General features: G+C 36.3%; 2 protein-coding genes across 3 annotated transcripts in view; one reads left to right on the forward strand and one right to left on the reverse strand.

Moving 5' to 3' along the window:
* Nucleotides 1–3,835, forward strand: part of anp32b (acidic (leucine-rich) nuclear phosphoprotein 32 family, member B) — a 28,974-nt gene extending 25,139 nt beyond the window's left edge. The window contains exons 2-7 of one of the 2 annotated variants that reach the window (XM_060873273.1): nt 1,294–1,443; nt 1,537–1,659; nt 1,815–2,001; nt 2,070–2,173; nt 3,036–3,096; nt 3,197–3,835. In XM_060873273.1, the coding sequence (XP_060729256.1) occupies nt 1,294–1,443; nt 1,537–1,659; nt 1,815–2,001; nt 2,070–2,173; nt 3,036–3,096; nt 3,197–3,285 (714 nt within the window). In that variant the 3' untranslated portion in view covers nt 3,286–3,835. Of the gene's footprint in view, nt 1–1,293; nt 1,444–1,536; nt 1,660–1,814; nt 2,002–2,069; nt 2,174–3,035; nt 3,097–3,193 lie in introns of both variants that reach the window. The other variant, XM_060873272.1, reaches the window with a different exon arrangement.
* Nucleotides 3,836–4,762: 927 nt separating this feature from the next.
* coro2aa (coronin 2Aa) overlaps nt 4,763–17,500 on the reverse strand; it is a 30,842-nt gene continuing 18,104 nt past the window's right edge. The window contains exons 9-12 of the mRNA XM_060873271.1: nt 17,106–17,218; nt 16,645–16,735; nt 15,839–16,116; nt 4,763–7,464 (exon numbers count right to left, since the gene is read on the reverse strand). Coding sequence (XP_060729254.1) covers nt 7,342–7,464; nt 15,839–16,116; nt 16,645–16,735; nt 17,106–17,218 — 605 coding nt within the window. The 3' untranslated portion in view covers nt 4,763–7,341. The remainder of the gene's footprint in view (nt 7,465–15,838; nt 16,117–16,644; nt 16,736–17,105; nt 17,219–17,500) is intronic.

A 17,500-nucleotide genomic window follows, 5' to 3' on the forward strand; every position in this document is an offset into this window, starting at 1 on the left:
TCAGGCTGTAGTATTAATGTCAGTACTGAGCCCATTCTTCATAACAATAGGCTTTTAACATATCATCTAGGGCTGGGCGATACGGCTGAAAACCGTATCACGATATCAGTGTTACATATCAGTCGATATCGATAATTATATTGATATTTTTTATGACCCGTTTAAAATAAGGAGCAGGAGAAAAATATATTACATTTAAACCTTTTTATTTTAAACTAAACCTTCCTCTGATCAGAATCCCCTCAGTTATTAAGACAGAAATGTCAACAAGCAGGAAAACTCACATAATTATAATGTAAACATGAGTCTAAAGTCACAATGAACACTTAACTATTATCTCTTAACATTTAAGGTGCAAAATGAAAGAAAATGTAAGAAATGATTAAGTGTGAGAGTGAGTGCCTTTTGTTAATGCAACCAAACTTGCTTCACAACCTTGTTCACAACAAGACAAATATCGAACGTTTTTTCGAACACATTTTTTATTGATATCGATCACGTGTCTATCGCGATACGTATCGTTATCGTTTTATTGCCCAGCTCTAATATCATTTCTATGTTTCTTGTGTAGACACAAATTCTTGGAACCTGTTTACTCTTTTATTTTTACATGTAAATTATTTGTGTATTAATATACTTATTTAATCAGATGACCATGGATTGTTTGAATATTTAATATATTTAATATTAAAGATATATAAACATGTAATAAATAAATATATAAATATAAATATATATATATATATATATATATATATATATATATATATATATATATATTTTTTACATGTTTATATATTATATATCTTTAATATTAAATATATTAAATATTATAAATTAATATTAAATTAAATATTAAATATATAAAATATTATAAATATATTTATTTATTTATTTATTTATTTATTTTGGATGTGGATTTTGTAGAAACAGGAAGTGTGACAGACTCTACTGCCTCCAAACCAATCAGAACCTCTCGGAGCGATCGGTGTCCTTTTACATTGAGCAGCTGTGAAGTGTGAAGGTTGTTTCTTAAGAATTGTACAGGAGCTACAAGGCTCTTGTAGCTAACAAGTAATGGAAGCTTGTAGCTAGCAGTTTAGCGTTGTGTGAACTGTATACAGCACACTTCAGTATTTAGTGTAATTTCCTTTCTGCCATTCTGAAATCTGTCCTTACTATAACAGTTACGTCAAATCAAAATAACGTGCACGATAATCATATTGAATAAAATCTGGATGTTGTAGGATGTGTGTCAGAAATGACATATGGTTTGGGTTTTGTTTATTTCAGGTGCAGGAACTTGTTCTGGAGAACTGCAGATCGAATGAGGGGAAGATCGAAGGTCTCACAGCAGAATTTGTCAATCTGGAATATCTCAGTTTGATAAACGTCGGATTAATCTCTCTGTTCAACCTGCCCAAACTCGCCAAGCTCAGAAAGGTCCGGCAGATATTTTGTTTCCACGTTGCACCTTCTGTAATATTTAACTGATGGTTACATTTTAAAAACTGTCCTAAATTTTATTTATTGCAGTTGGAACTCAGCGATAACAGAATCTCCGGCGGTCTTGAGGTTTTAGCGGAGAAACTCCCGAGCCTGACGCATCTAGACCTGAGCGGAAACAAACTGAAAGACATTAGCACGCTGGAGCCTCTGGTTTGTGTCTTATGTACATTTACTACAAACGTTATAAACGCTACCTCTGTAACCTGCCTGTTTACTACAGTGCTAGTTGAGGCAGGTTAGCACTACCACAGTGATAATGATTATCCTGACTAATGGCTAATGCTAACACTTCCTGTGCTGTCTAGAAAAAACTGGACCACTTGAAGAGTCTCGATCTGTTCAACTGTGAAGTGACGAATCTGAACGGCTATCGAGAGAGCATGTTCAAACTGCTGCCTCAGCTCACTTACCTGGACGGATACGACGCAGAGGACCACGAAGCTTCCGACTCGGATGGAGAAGTGGACGGTGTCGACGATGATGAAGACGAGGGTGAGTTTCAGCTCAGGCTTTCAGCACCGTGTCTTTGTGTTGTCACTGATCTGACATGTGTTCTTCAGAGGGGGAGGAGGAGGAGGACGGTGAGGAGGAAGACTTGGATGAGGAGGATGAAGATGAAGATGAGGTAGAAGGAGAGGAAGACGAAGTCAGTGGAGAAGATGAGGTGTGTTTGCGTGTTAGTGTGCGTGCATTAGCATGCATTAGTGTGTACGTGCGTTAGTGTGTGTGTGCGAGCGTGGGTTATTGTGTGCGCGCGCGTGGGTCAGTGTGTGTGTGCGCGCTTGGGTTAATGTGTGTGTGCGCGCGCACGTGGGTTAATGTGTGTGTGCGCGCGCATGTGGGTTAATGTGTGTGTGCGCGCGCGCGTGGGATAGTGTGTGTGTGCGCGCGCGCGTGGGTTAATGTGTGTGAGCGCGCGCGCGCGGGTTAATGTGTGTGTGTGCGCGCGCGCGTGGGTTAATGTGTGTGTGCGCGCGCGCGTGGGATAGTGTGTGTGTGCGCGCGCGCGTGGGATAGTGTGTGTGTGCGCGCGCGCGTGGGATAGTGTGTGTGTGCGCGCGCGCGTGGGATAGTGTGTGTGCGCGCGTGGGATAGTGTGTGCGCGCGTGGGATAGTGTGTGCGCGCGTGGGATAGTGTGTGCGCGCGTGGGATAGTGTGTGTGCGCGCGCTCGCGCGGGATAGAGTGTGTGCGCGCGCTCGCGCGGGATAGAGCGTGTGCGCGTGTGGGATAGTGTGTGTGCGCGCGCTCGCGTGGGATAGTGTGTGTGCGCGCGCGTGTGGAATAGTGTGTGTGCGCGCGCGCGCGTGGGATAGTGTGCGTGCGCGCGTGGAATAGTGTGTGTGCGTGCGCGCGTGGGATAGTGTGTGTGCGCGCGCGCGCGTGGGATAGTGTGTGTGTGCGCGCGCGCGTGGGATAGTGTGTGTGCGCGCGTGGGATAGTGTGTGTGTGCGTGCGTGCGCGTGTTGTGTGTGTATGTTAATGTGTGCGCGCCTTTGTGAAAGCTAGCATGCTCTGTGATTTCAGGAGGAAGATTTTGGACAGGACGGAGAGGTGGATGATGAAGATGATGAAGATGAAGATGAAGGTGTGTGAGAGTGTTGATTTGCAGCAGTGTGTAATTTATTAAATGCCTGTAATGTTTAAGTTGTGGTCGTCTCTGATCCTAATCTCTCTCCTGACAGAAGAAGTCGTCACAAAGGGAGAGAAAAGGAAGAGAGAAGCGGACGATGAAGATGAAGATGACGATGACGACGACGACGATGATGATGAATAAAATCCAACCAGCCAATCAGCTTCCTCTCCTCCTCCCAAACCCCACCCTCCTTTTTTTAACACGCTTACCTCAGTAGCCCCGCCCCTCTATTTCCCCCTCTGTATTTCCACCCTAATGGGGATGAGACTGTACTACATGGGCGGGGCATGTGGATCTGAGAGAGAGCCCATTGGTCAGGCTACTCATCATTCCACATGTTCAAAACTCAACCCTGCCCATGTTCCCAAGCCCCACCCCTTCCCCCTCGTGTGTGTGTGTGTGTGTGTGTGTGTGTGTGTGTGTGAGGACTTTTGGGATCTAGATTTGGGTCTGTGCTTTTAATATTTTTTGGAGAAGTGTTTTTTTTTCCTCATTTGTTTTTCCCCTTATTTTTATTTTTTGTCTCTTTCTCGGTTCACTTTCTCAATAAGATTATCGCTATAGCAACCGGGTGATGAGCGAGCCATCATTTTTAGCGTGGCAGCTCGTCACACCCCTCAGTGTCACTGCTAAATTTTTACTTTCTGTAAGACGAAGAATACAAACTTTGTAAATAAAATGACTTTTTGTGCTTTGCCGTTCTTTTGATTTAATCAGATATGCACCATCACCTCCACCTGGCAGCACTGACCCCGCCCACCACATCAGACTCCGCCCACCACATCTGAGTTTAAAATATATTTCTACAATTAACACGAGTCTATTACTGACTCTAACGCTGATTAAAGCAGTGTTATAGTAAAGTCTTGGGTGTGTTTTATTCCCCTTACACCACAGTTCAACAATTAATAATTATATATATATATATATATATATATATATATATATTTTTATCCATTTGCAGTTACATTTAATGTTATTGGGAGGTTTTTGTCAGGTCAGCTGTAGCAGCTTTCGGTCTCTCAGCAGCGTCTCTACATCCTCTGTGACTTCAGTTCTTTCCATCAGCCGTGTGTGTGTGTGTGTGTGTGTGTGTGTGTGTTTTGAAAGCATCAGCGTTTTGTTTGGTGACTCAGGAAGTGTTTAATATACAGACGAGAGAACCCTTTACACACAATACCAGACTAAGTCCAGGATTTTCTCACATGTGGACATTAAAGATTTATTTGTCCCTTACACACCACCATACAGTATGGAACTGATCACCTTTTTATTTCACTGCAGGTTTGGATAGTGTTTATTACTGCAGGTAAAAGTTCTGAATCTTCTCCTCTGAGAACCTGACACACACACACACACACACACACACTTGTACACTGTATTCAGTGCTTGTCTACAGGTCTGCGATGTTTTATCAGCTGCTCCTTCCTGTATTTAGTTTTGTGATTCACTCCCTGCGTATTAAACACTTCCTGAATCACAAAACAAAAACTATTGATGCTTCTGAAGACCAAAAACTTTTCCTGAGCAGTAAAACCTCAGCAGCTTCTATCAGTCATTAAAGAGTCATTAGCCGTTAGAGCAGAAACATCAACAACAAACGAGGCAGAGGCACGAGTGGTTCTCAAACACACTGTAATTGAGCTGAGACACTATGGCAGTGTGTGTGTGTGTGTGTGTGGAGTACAGTGTGCATGATTGTGTACATTTAAATCAACAACTTTACAAGTTCACAATAAATCATAGGACGGTTTAAAAAGCCACTTGTGAGGAAAGGCAATGATAGAGTCCTGTTCTCTCTCTCTCTCTCTCTCTCTCTCTCTCTCACACACACACAAACACACAGTTTTAAAGCCTTCCTTTAAACCTATGACTTTTGTTCAGTGTTACAATGATGTAAGTCTGCAGCTGAATTCACTGATAAATAAAACCACATCATCAGGTTTAATGCTTCACTCAGGAGCACAACATCCCCGGAGCTGAATAAACACCTACAGTGTTGGACTGACCCTGTGTTCATTCTCATCAGTCTGAGTTTAAGTGATCAGCTAAGATGATGATGATGATGTCACGAGTACAGAGATGAAGAAGTAAAGGATAAATCAAACCCTGGTAAAGTTTTATAAACTACATTTCATACAACTACAGAGGCCTCGGTGTAGAATTCAACAGCACGTTAATATTTGAGTGTTAATTGATGACCTCTTGCTGTGTGTGAACTTGTAAAACTGTGCAGGTGTGTTAAACTCCACCCTGAAACACGTTCATACTGAAATATCCGTCATGTGTTCAGTGACTGGTTTCTGGTGTTATATAAAAATTAGAGAAACCACTGGACTCCGAATGCAGTGCAGCTAGAAGTCAGCGATATACCAGATGAGTGTATATAGAATGTGTGTTATTATGGGATGGTGGTGATGAGCAGAGTGTACAGATGTGGTGAGAGAACTGGACAGAATAAAGGATTAAAGCACTGCTGCATCACTCTAAGTGAAGCGGTGAACACACACACACCATGAACACACACTCGGAGCAGTGGGCAGCCATTTATGCTGCGGCGCCCGGGGAGCAGTTGGGGGGTTCGGTGCCTTGCTCAAGGGCACCTCAGTCATGCTATTGCCAGCCCGAGACTCGAACCCACAACCTTAGGGTTAGGAGTCAAACTCTCTAACCATTAGGCCACGATGGTTTTTCCCCCCTAAAACATTACAGAACAGTGGAATTCTTTTCTTCAGATACCCCAACTGAGGACGTTGAGCATGCAGGGGTAGATATGATACAGCGAGGGAGGATTGAGGGCCGCCCCTGGAGCAGGGAGGGTTGAGGGCCTTGCTCAAGGGCCCAGCAGTGGCAGATCCTCTGATCAACAACCCAGAGCCTTAACCAGTTGCGCCACCACTGCCCATAGACTCTTTTTAGGCAGACTGAGGAGAAACCCTACTGCACCACGATCAGAACGGCACGTGTTAATGATAAAGATTCATATGCTAATGTTTCAGGGTTGAGTTTTCACAGTACAGAGTGACATGTTAGAGTGTGTGTGTGTGCCCTGTGATGGGTTGGCACTCCGTCCAGGGTGTATCCTTCCTTGATGCCCGATGACGCCTGAGATAGGCACAGGCTCCCCGTGACCCGAGGTAGTTCGGATAAACAGTAGAAGATGAGCGAGCGTGAGAGTGACATGTTCTTATTATAAAGCTCTTAGACGAGTGTGGAGATCAAACAAATGACTCATTAACACACACACACAGAGAGAGAGAGAGAGAGAGAGAGAACGAGAGAGAGAGAGTGTAAAGTAATGCTCTCTCGACCATCTCACAGTTTACTTTGTCTTCCCACACAAGTCATAAATGTAGATTCAACTCTTATTGATATTCAGTTAAAAGTAAAAAATGGAGATAATCAAAATAAAATGAGAAATTCTATAGTTAAAAAAATTTGAGGGAAAAATCAACATTTTAGGAACAGAATACAGAATAAAATCCAGTGGTTTATTTATAAATCCAGTGTAATATAACTATCAGAGCGAGTTTGTCTAAAAACTAATAATTCTATTAATAATATTGCAGGATCAGTGCTGTACATAAGTCTTGATCATGGCTTAATATATTTTAAATATATTGTGTTTTTTTTCTAAACCGTGTCGAATTAAAGCAACAACAATTAAAGCAAACGACTCAGTGCACCGAAGACACTCCCAAACCCTGCTTTCTGATCTTTAGCTACAAATCCAACACAATGATCTTTTGTTCTTTTTTTTGTCAGTGTCTTTTAAAAAACAGTTCAAACATCAAGAGCAACATAAAAGAACAATAAATAAGAGAAAAGCAAAGTGTGTCACTCTGAGATACCCGTAAATTTATCATACAGCAGTTTAACTCACCAACACATTCAGCGTGTTACACAATCATCATCATGTCTTACCTGCGGATTCATAAACACACACACTTTGTCTCAGTGTGGTGTCTATAACAGGCACATCACCTCTTTTCCCCCCAACATAAAAAAGATTAAAAATCACATTGCATAGCTGTAAAAAACAAAACTACATAAAGATTAAAAAGCCACATTTAAGCACACAGCTGTAAAAAGTGACGCAGTGTTTTGGGATTAAAGCAGGTTTAGGCAGCTTGAGGTGTGTGTGTGTGTGTGTGTGTGTGTGTGTGTGTGTGTGTGTGTGTGTGTGTGTGCGTCTCCTCAGAGTGAGTTCCTGACATTTTTTATCTCAAGCTCAAGCTGCTTTATCTGTACATCTCTCTGACCGAGAAGCTCATGGAGCCGACGGATCTCCTCCTGTTGCTTATAATACACCTGCAAGAGCTACACACACAGACACACACAGACACACACACACACACACAGACACACAGACACACACAGACACACACACACACATTAAACATCTAACAAAATATAGCTATAAAACATCAAAAACTTTAAAAATGTGAATTTTAGTGTGTGATTATACTGAATGTGTCATTACAGTGTTAATAAGATTATAGAGTGTGTGTTATTATAGAGTGTGTGTTATTATAGAGTGTGTGTTATTATAGAGTGTGTGTTATTATAGAGTGTGTGTTATTAGAGTGTGTGTTATTATAGAGTGTGTGTTATTAGAGTGTGTGTTATTATAGTGTGTGTTATTATAGAGTGTGTGTTATTATAGAGTGTGTGACTATAGAGTGTGTGTTATTATAGAGTGTGTGTTATTATAGAGTGTGTGACTATAGAGTGTGTGTTATTATAGAGTGTGTTATTATAGAGTGTGTGACTATAGAGTGTGTGTTATTATAGAGTGTGTGACTATAGAGTGTGTGTTATTATAGAGTGTGTGTTATTATAGAGTGTGTGACTATAGAGTGTGTGACTATAGAGTGTGTGTGTTATTATAGAGTGTGTGTTATTATAGAGTGTGTGTTATTATTAGAGTGTGTGTGTTATTATAGAGTGTGTGTATTATTATAGAGTGTGTGACTATAGAGTGTGTGTGTTATTATAGAGTGTGTGTTATTATAGAGTGTGTGTTATTATAGAGTGTGTTATTATAGAATGTGTGTGTTATTATAGAGTGTGTGTTATTATAGTGTGTGTGTTATTATAGAGTGTGTGTTATTATAGAGTGTGCGTTATTATAGAGTGTATGACTATAGCGTGTGTGTGTTATTATAGAGTGTGTGTTATTATAGAGTGTGTGTTATTATAGAGTGTGTGTTATTATAGAGTGTGTGTTATTATAGAGTGTGTGTTATTATAGAGTGTGTGTGTTATTATAGAGTGTGTGTTATTATAGAGTGTGTGTTATTATAGAGTGTGTGACTATAGAGTGTGTGTGTTATTATAGAGTGTGTGTGTTATTATAGAGTGTGTGTTATTATAAAGTGTGTGTTATTATAGTGTGTGCGTTATTATAAAGTGTGTGTTATTAGTGTGTGTTATTATAGAGTGTGTGTTATTATAGAGTGTGCGTTATTATAGAGTGTGTTATTATAGAGTGTGTGTTATTATAGAGTGTGTGTTATTATAGAGTGTGCGTTATTATAGAGTGTGTGACTAGAGTGTGTTATAGTGTGTGTTATTATAGAGTGTGTGACTATAGAGTGTGTGTTATTATAGTGTGTGTTATTATAGAGTATGTGTTATTATAGAGTGTGTTATTATAAAGTGTGTGTTATTATAGAGTGTGTGTGTTATTATAGAGTGTGTGTGTTATTATAGAGTGTGTGTGTTATTATAGAATGTGTGTGTTATTATATAGTGTGTTATTATAGAGTGTGTGTGTTATTATAGAGTGTGTGTTATTATAGTGTGTGATTATAGAGTGTGATTATAGAGTGTGTGTTATTATAGAGTGTGTGACTATAGAGTGTGTGACTATAGAGTGTGTGTTATTATAGAGTGTGTGATTATAGAGTGTGTGTTATTATAAAGTGTGTGTTATTATAGTGTGTGTTATTATAGTGTGTGCGTTATTATAGAGTGTGTGTTATTATAAAGTGTGTGTTATTATAGTGTGTGTTATTATAGAGTGTGTGTTATTATAGAGTGTGTGTTATTATAGAGTGTGTGTGTTATTATAGAGTGTGTGTGTTATTATAGAGTGTGTGTGTTATTATAGTGTGTGACTATAGAGTGTGTGTTATTATAGTGTGTGATTATAGAGTGTGATTATAGAGTGTGTGTTATTATAGAGTGTGTGACTATAGAGTGTGTGTTATTATAGAGTGTGTGATTATAGAGTGTGTGTTATTATAGAGTGTGTTATTATAGAGTGTGTTATTATAGAGTGTGTGTTATTATAGAGTGTGTGTTATTATACAGTGTGTGACTACAGAGTGTGTGTTATTATAGTGTGTGTGTTATTAGAGAGTGTGTGTTATTATAGAGTGTGTTATTATAGAGTGTGTGATTATAGAGTGTGTGCTATTATAGAGTGTGCGTTATTAGAGTGTGTGTTATTATAGAGTGTGTGATTATAGAGTGTGTTATTATAGAGTGTGTTATTATACAGTGTGTGTTATTATAGAGTGTGTGTTATTATACAGTGTGTGACTATAGAGTGTGTGTTATTATAGAGTGTGTGTTATTATAGAGTGTGCGTTATTAGAGTGTGTGTTATTATAGAGTGTGTATTATTATAGAGTGTGTGACTATAGAGTGTGTGTTATTATAGTGTGTGTGTTATTATAGAGTGTGTGTTATTAGAGTGTGTATTATTATAGCGTGTGTATTATTATAGAGTGTGTGTTATTATAGAATGTGTGTTATTATACAGTGTGACTATAGAGTGTGTGTTATTATAGTGTGTGTGTTATTATACAGTGTGTATTATTATAGAGTGTGTTATTATAGAGTGTGCGTTATTAGAGTGTGTATTATTATAGAGTGTGTGTGATTATAGAGTGTGTGTTATTATAGAGTGTGTGACTATAGAGTGTGTGTTATTATAGTGTGTGGTATTATAGAGTATGTGTTATTATAAAGTGTGTGTTATTATAGAGTGTGTGTGTTATTATAGAGTGTGTGTTATTATAGAGTGTGTGTTATTATAGTGTGTGACTATAGAGTGTGTGTTATTATAGTGTGTGTTATTATAGAGTGTGTGTTATTATAGAGTGTGTGTTATTATAAAGTGTGTGTTATTATAGTGTGTGTGTTATTATAGAGTGTGTGTTATTATAGAGTGTGTGTTATTATAGAGTGTGTGTGTTATTATAGTGTGTGTGTTATTATAGAGTGTGTGTTATTATAGAGTGTGTGTGTTATTAGAGAGTGTGTGTTATTATAGAGTGTGTTATTATAGAGTGTGTGTGATTATAGAGTGTGTGCTATTATAGAGTGTGCGTTATTAGAGTGTGTGTTATTATAGAGTGTGTGATTATAGAGTGTGTGATTATAGAGTGTGTTATTATACAGTGTGTGTTATTATAGAGTGTGTGTTATTATAGAGTGTGTGACTATAGAGTGTGTGTTATTATAGAGTGTGCGTTATTAGAGTGTGTGTTATTATAGAGTGTGTATTATTATAGAGTGTGTGACTATAGAGTGTGTGTTATTATAGTGTGTGTGTTATTATAGAGTGTGTGTTATTAGAGTGTGTATTATTATAGCGTGTGTGTTATTATAGAATGTGTGTTATTATACAGTGTGTGACTATAGAGTGTGTGTTATTATAGTGTGTGTGTTATTATACAGTGTGTGTTATTATAGAGTGTGTTATTATAGAGTGTGTTATTATAGAGTGTGCGTTATTATAGTGTGTATTATTATAGAGTGTGTGTGATTATAGAGTGTGTGTTATTATAGAGTGTGTGACTATAGAGTGTGTGTTATTATAAAGTGTGTGTTATTATAGTGTGTGTTATTATAGTGTGTGCGTTATTATAGAGTGTGTGTTATTATAAAGTGTGTGTTATTATAGTGTGTGTTATTATAGAGTGTGTGTTATTATAGAGTGTGTGTTATTATAGAGTGTGTGTGTTATTATAGAGTGTGTGTGTTATTATAGAGTGTGTGTGTTATTATAGTGTGTGACTATAGAGTGTGTGTTATTATAGTGTGTGATTATAGAGTGTGATTATAGAGTGTGTGTTATTATAGAGTGTGTGACTATAGAGTGTGTGTTATTATAGAGTGTGTGATTATAGAGTGTGTGTTATTATAGAGTGTGTTATTATAGAGTGTGTGTTATTATAGAGTGTGTGTTATTATACAGTGTGTGACTACAGAGTGTGTGTTATTATAGTGTGTGTGTTATTAGAGAGTGTGTGTTATTATAGAGTGTGTTATTATAGAGTGTGTGTGATTATAGAGTGTGTGCTATTATAGAGTGTGCGTTATTAGAGTGTGTGTTATTATAGAGTGTGTGATTATAGAGTGTGTGATTATAGAGTGTGTGATTATACAGTGTGTGTTATTATAGAGTGTGTGTTATTATACAGTGTGTGACTATAGAGTGTGTGTTATTATAGAGTGTGTGTTATTATAGAGTGTGCGTTATTAGAGTGTGTGTTATTATAGAGTGTGTATTATTATAGAGTGTGTGACTATAGAGTGTGTGTTATTATAGTGTGTGTGTTATTATAGAGTGTGTGTTATTAGAGTGTGTATTATTATAGCGTGTGTATTATTATAGAGTGTGTGTTATTATAGAATGTGTGTTATTATACAGTGTGACTATAGAGTGTGTGTTATTATAGTGTGTGTGTTATTATACAGTGTGTATTATTATAGAGTGTGTTATTATAGAGTGTGTTATTATAGAGTGTGCGTTATTAGAGTGTGTATTATTATAGAGTGTGTGTGATTATAGAGTGTGTGTTATTATAGAGTGTGTGACTATAGAGTGTGTGTTATTATAGTGTGTGGTATTATAGAGTATGTGTTATTATAAAGTGTGTGTTATTATAGAGTGTGTGTGTTATTATAGAGTGTGTGTTATTATAGAGTGTGTGTTATTATAGTGTGTGACTATAGAGTGTGTGTTATTATAGTGTGTGTTATTATAGAGTGTGTGTTATTATAGAGTGTGTGTTATTATAAAGTGTGTGTTATTATAGTGTGTGTGTTATTATAGAGTGTGTGTTATTATAGAGTGTGTGTTATTATAGAGTGTGTGTGTTATTATAGTGTGTGTGTTATTATAGAGTGTGTGTTATTATAGAGTGTGTGTGTTATTAGAGAGTGTGTGTTATTATAGAGTGTGTTATTATAGAGTGTGTGTGATTATAGAGTGTGTGCTATTATAGAGTGTGCGTTATTAGAGTGTGTGTTATTATAGAGTGTGTGATTATAGAGTGTGTGATTATAGAGTGTGTTATTATACAGTGTGTGTTATTATAGAGTGTGTGTTATTATACAGTGTGTGACTATAGAGTGTGTGTTATTATAGAGTGTGTGTTATTATAGAGTGTGCGTTATTAGAGTGTGTGTTATTATAGAGTGTGTATTATTATAGAGTGTGTGACTATAGAGTGTGTGTTATTATAGTGTGTGTGTTATTATAGAGTGTGTGTTATTAGAGTGTGTATTATTATAGCGTGTGTATTATTATAGAGTGTGTGTTATTATAGAATGTGTGTTATTATACAGTGTGACTATAGAGTGTGTGTTATTATAGTGTGTGTGTTATTATACAGTGTGTATTATTATAGAGTGTGTTATTATAGAGTGTGTTATTATAGAGTGTGCGTTATTAGAGTGTGTATTATTATAGAGTGTGTGTGATTATAGAGTGTGTGTTATTATAGAGTGTGTGACTATAGAGTGTGTGTTATTATAGTGTGTGGTATTATAGAGTATGTGTTATTATAGAGTGTGTGTTATTATAAAGTGTGTGTTATTATAGAGTGTGTGTGTTATTATAGAGTGTGTGTTATTATAGTGTGTGACTATAGAGTGTGTGTTATTATAGTGTGTGTTATTATAGAGTGTGTGTTATTATAGAGTGTGTGTTATTATAAAGTGTGTGTGTTATTATAGTGTGTGTGTTATTATAGAGTGTGTGTTATTATAGAGTGTGTGTTATTATAGAGTGTGTGTGTTATTAGAGAGTGTGTGTTATTATAGAGTGTGTTATTATAGAGTGTGTGTGATTATAGAGTGTGTGCTATTATAGAGTGTGCGTTATTAGAGTGTGTGTTATTATAGAGTGTGTGATTATAGAGTGTGTGATTATAGAGTGTGTTATTATACAGTGTGTGTTATTATAGAGTGGGTGTTATTATAGAGTGTGTGACTATAGAGTGTGTGTTATTATAGAGTGTGTGTTATTATAGAGTGTGCGTTATTAGAGTGTGTGTTATTATAGAGTGTGTATTATTATAGAGTGTGTGACTATAGAGTGTGTGTTATTATAGTGTGTGTGTTATTATAGAGTGTGTGTTATTAGAGTGTGTATTATTATAGCGTGTGTATTATTATAGAGTGTGTGTTATTATAGAATGTGTGTTATTATACAGTGTGTGACTATAGAGTGTGTGTTATTATAGTGTGTGTGTTATTATACAGTGTGTGTTATTATAGAGTGTGTTATTATAGAGTGTGTTATTATAGAGTGTGCGTTATTAGAGTGTGTATTATTATAGAGTGTGTGTGATTATAGAGTGTGTGTTATTATAGAGTGTGTGACTATAGAGTGTGTGTTATTATAGAGTATGTGTTATTATAGAGTGTGTGTTATTATAAAGTGTGTGTTATTATAGAGTGTATGTGTTATTATAGAGTGTGTGTTATTATAGAGTGTGTGTTATTATAGAGTGTGTGACTATAGAGTGTGTGTTATTATAGTGTGTGTTATTATAGAGTGTGTGTTATTATAAAGTGTGTGTTATTATAGAGTGTGTGTGTTATTATAGAGTGTGTGTTATTATAGAGTGTGTGTTATTATAGAGTGTGTGTGTTATTATAGAGTGTGTGTTATTATAGAATGTGTGTGTTATTATATAGTGTGTTATTATAGAGTGTGTGTGTTATTATAGAGTGTGTGTTATTATAGTGTGTGATTATAGAGTGTGATTATAGAGTGTGTGTTATTATAGAGTGTGTGACTATAGAGTGTGTGACTATAGAGTGTGTGTTATTATAGAGTGTGTGATTATAGAGTGTGTTATTATAGAGTGTGTGTTATTATAGTGTGTGCGTTATTATAGAGTGTGTGACTATAGAGTGTGTGTTATTATAAAGTGTGTGTTATTATAGAGTGTGTGTTATTATAGAGTGTGTATTATTATAGCGTGTGTATTATTATAGAGTGTGTGTTATTATAGAATGTGTGTTATTATACAGTGTGTGACTATAGAGTGTGTGTTATTATAGTGTGTGTGTTATTATACAGTGTGTGTTATTATAGAGTGTGTTATTATAGAGTGTGTTATTATAGAGTGTGCGTTATTAGAGTGTGTATTATTATAGAGTGTGTGTGATTATAGAGTGTGTGTTATTATAGAGTGTGTGTGATTATAGAGTGTGTGTGATTATAGAGTGTGTGTTATTATAGAGTGTGTGTTATTATAGAGTGTGCGTTATTAGAGTGTGTGTTATTATAGAGTGTGTGATTATAGAGTGTGTGATTATAGAGTGTGTTATTATACAGTGTGTGTTATTATAGAGTGTGTGTTATTATACAGTGTGTGACTATAGAGTGTGTGTTATTAGAGTGTGTGTTATTATAGAGTGTGTATTATTATAGAGTGTGTGACTATAGAGTGTGTGTTATTATAGTGTGTGTGTTATTATAGAGTGTGTGTTATTATAGTGTGTGTGTTATTATAGAGTGTGTGTTATTAGAGTGTGTATTATTATAGCGTGTGTATTATTATAGAGTGTGTGTTATTATAGAATGTGTGTTATTATACAGTGTGTGACTATAGAGTGTGTGTTATTATAGTGTGTGTGTTATTATACAGTGTGTGTTATTATAGAGTGTGTTATTATAGAGTGTGTTATTATAGAGTGTGCGTTATTAGAGTGTGTATTATTATAGAGTGTGTGTGATTATAGAGTGTGTGTTATTATAGAGTGTGTGTTATTATAGAGTGTGTGTGATTATAGAGTGTGTGTTATTATAGAGTGTGTGTTATTAGAGTGTGTATTATTATAGCGTGTGTATTATTATAGAGTGTGTGTTATTATAGAATGTGTGTTATTATACAGTGTGTGACTATAGAGTGTGTGTTATTATAGTGTGTGTGTTATTATACAGTGTGTGTTATTATAGAGTGTGTTATTATAGAGTGTGTTATTATAGAGTGTGCGTTATTAGAGTGTGTATTATTATAGAGTGTGTGTGATTATAGAGTGTGTGTTATTATAGAGTGTGTGTGATTATAGAGTGTGTGTGTGATTATAGAGTGTGTGTGATTATAGAGTGTGTGTTATTATAGAGTGTGTGTTATTATAGAGTGTGTTATTATAGCATGTGTATTATTATAGAGTGTGTGTTATTATAGAGTGTGTGTTATTATAGAATGTGTGTTATTATACAGTGTGTGACTATAGAGTGTGTGTTATTATAGTGTGTGTGTGTTATTATAGAGTGTGTGTTATTATAGAGTGTGTGTTATTATAGAGTGTGTGATTATGGAGTGTGTGATTATGGAGTGTGTGAGATTATAGAGTGTGATTAATAATTGTGTGATTGTAGAGTGTGTGTGATTATAAAGAGTGTGTGATTAAAGAGTGTGTATGTGTGTAATACCTCATTTTCAGTTTTAGGTGGTGAGCAGAGTGTGATAGCTGTCTGTCCGTTAGCAATAGTCTCAGAGAAGTTCTGTTCTTTTCGATCCTCTTGCTTCACTTCACTTCTTTCCTCATCCATGTTCCTCTGGGGTTCAGTGAAGTTGAGCTGCTGAACACCAGGTCGACTCTGAGTCCGTCGGGTGTTTAATTGAACACTGGGAGTTTTTACCGGTTCTTCGTTCTCAAACAGCTCTGTTTTAGGGACCAGGCCTGGCTTCAGGGACACCAGCACAGGACCTGTGCACAGGGGTGCAGAGAGGTTTTTTACACATTCTGAGATTTCACTCTGAAGATAGAGACGCCAATTAATACACATGTGGAAACGTCTAGAATGTTGTTCTTTAGGGAACAATGAAACTTTTTGAGACTATTTAAATATTAAGTTTTATATTTACTGATAGCGTATTTAATTTTCTTGAATTCATAACAACACTAAAGGATAAAATCTGGGAGAATTTTGGTTAGAACGAAGGCTGACGTTACTTTATGCTATATGTCATAGCAGTTCCACAGCATCACTTTGAGAACTGCAGTTCTGTGGCATCACTGAAAATCACACAGGTTTTATCCAACTGCTGGTTTGTAGTGTGTTGATTATGTCCTTAAACATCATCCCCAAAATTGCACCATGCTGGTCTTTATAGTGACTTTTATCAGTCTCTTAGGGTAGCGAAAAATGTATTGGTAGTTCTGTGTGTGTGTGTGTGTGTGTGTGTGTGTGTGTGTGTGTGTGTGTGTGTGTGTGTGTGTAGTGTGTGCTCAGACCTTTGTCCATGCCACTTAGCCACTCCTCTGCTAACATGGCTGGTTTAACCCCAGCTGTCATCGGATAAATATCCTCTTGATAGGCTTCACTCTGTAACAAATAATAATAATAATAATTTTAATAATAATAATTGTATAATAATATAATAATAATTGTTAACTCCCATTCAGAGGCTTTTATAACAATACCGTGGTACATGAAATGCTGATGTCTGCTCAATAGAGGTCACTATTTCCCACAAAAACATACAGAGCCACAGTGACCCTTCCATTTGTTGATATATTTTGCTCTGTGTATGTGTGTGTGTATGTATGTCTGCATATATGTGTATATGTGTGTGTGAGTGTGTGTGTGTGTGAGTTTGTGTGTGTATGTATGTGTATATATGTGTATGTGTGTGTGAGCGTGTGTATGTGTATGTATGTGTGTATATGTGTGTGTGTGTGTGTGTGTGTGTTACCCTGCGTGGGACAATCATGGACAGTGGCTCAATGAGGCTCTTTGTGGTCACCAGTCTGTAAAACCTGAAAACTTCACAGGAGCAAACATCCAGCCCTCGTTTCGGCATCATGCCTAGAGCATTAATAATAATAATAATAATAATAATAATAATAATAATAATAATAATAATAATAATAATAATAATAACAACAAGAAGAAAGTCTTTATAATAATTATATATCTTATGACTTTTAAAACATATAAATATAAAGATATTACATACATTCAGATAATGACTAAAACCAGGTTTCCTTATTTAGTAAATAGGAAAAGCAGTAAAATGAATATATATTTAAACAGAAACTTTATATAAATGTGTTAGAAATAAAAGCTAACATATACATATATTTAACC

The sequence above is a fragment of the Tachysurus vachellii genome, chromosome 6 (genome assembly GCF_030014155.1).
Source record: "Tachysurus vachellii isolate PV-2020 chromosome 6, HZAU_Pvac_v1, whole genome shotgun sequence".
NCBI classification, from domain to species: Eukaryota; Metazoa; Chordata; class Actinopteri; order Siluriformes; family Bagridae; genus Tachysurus; species Tachysurus vachellii.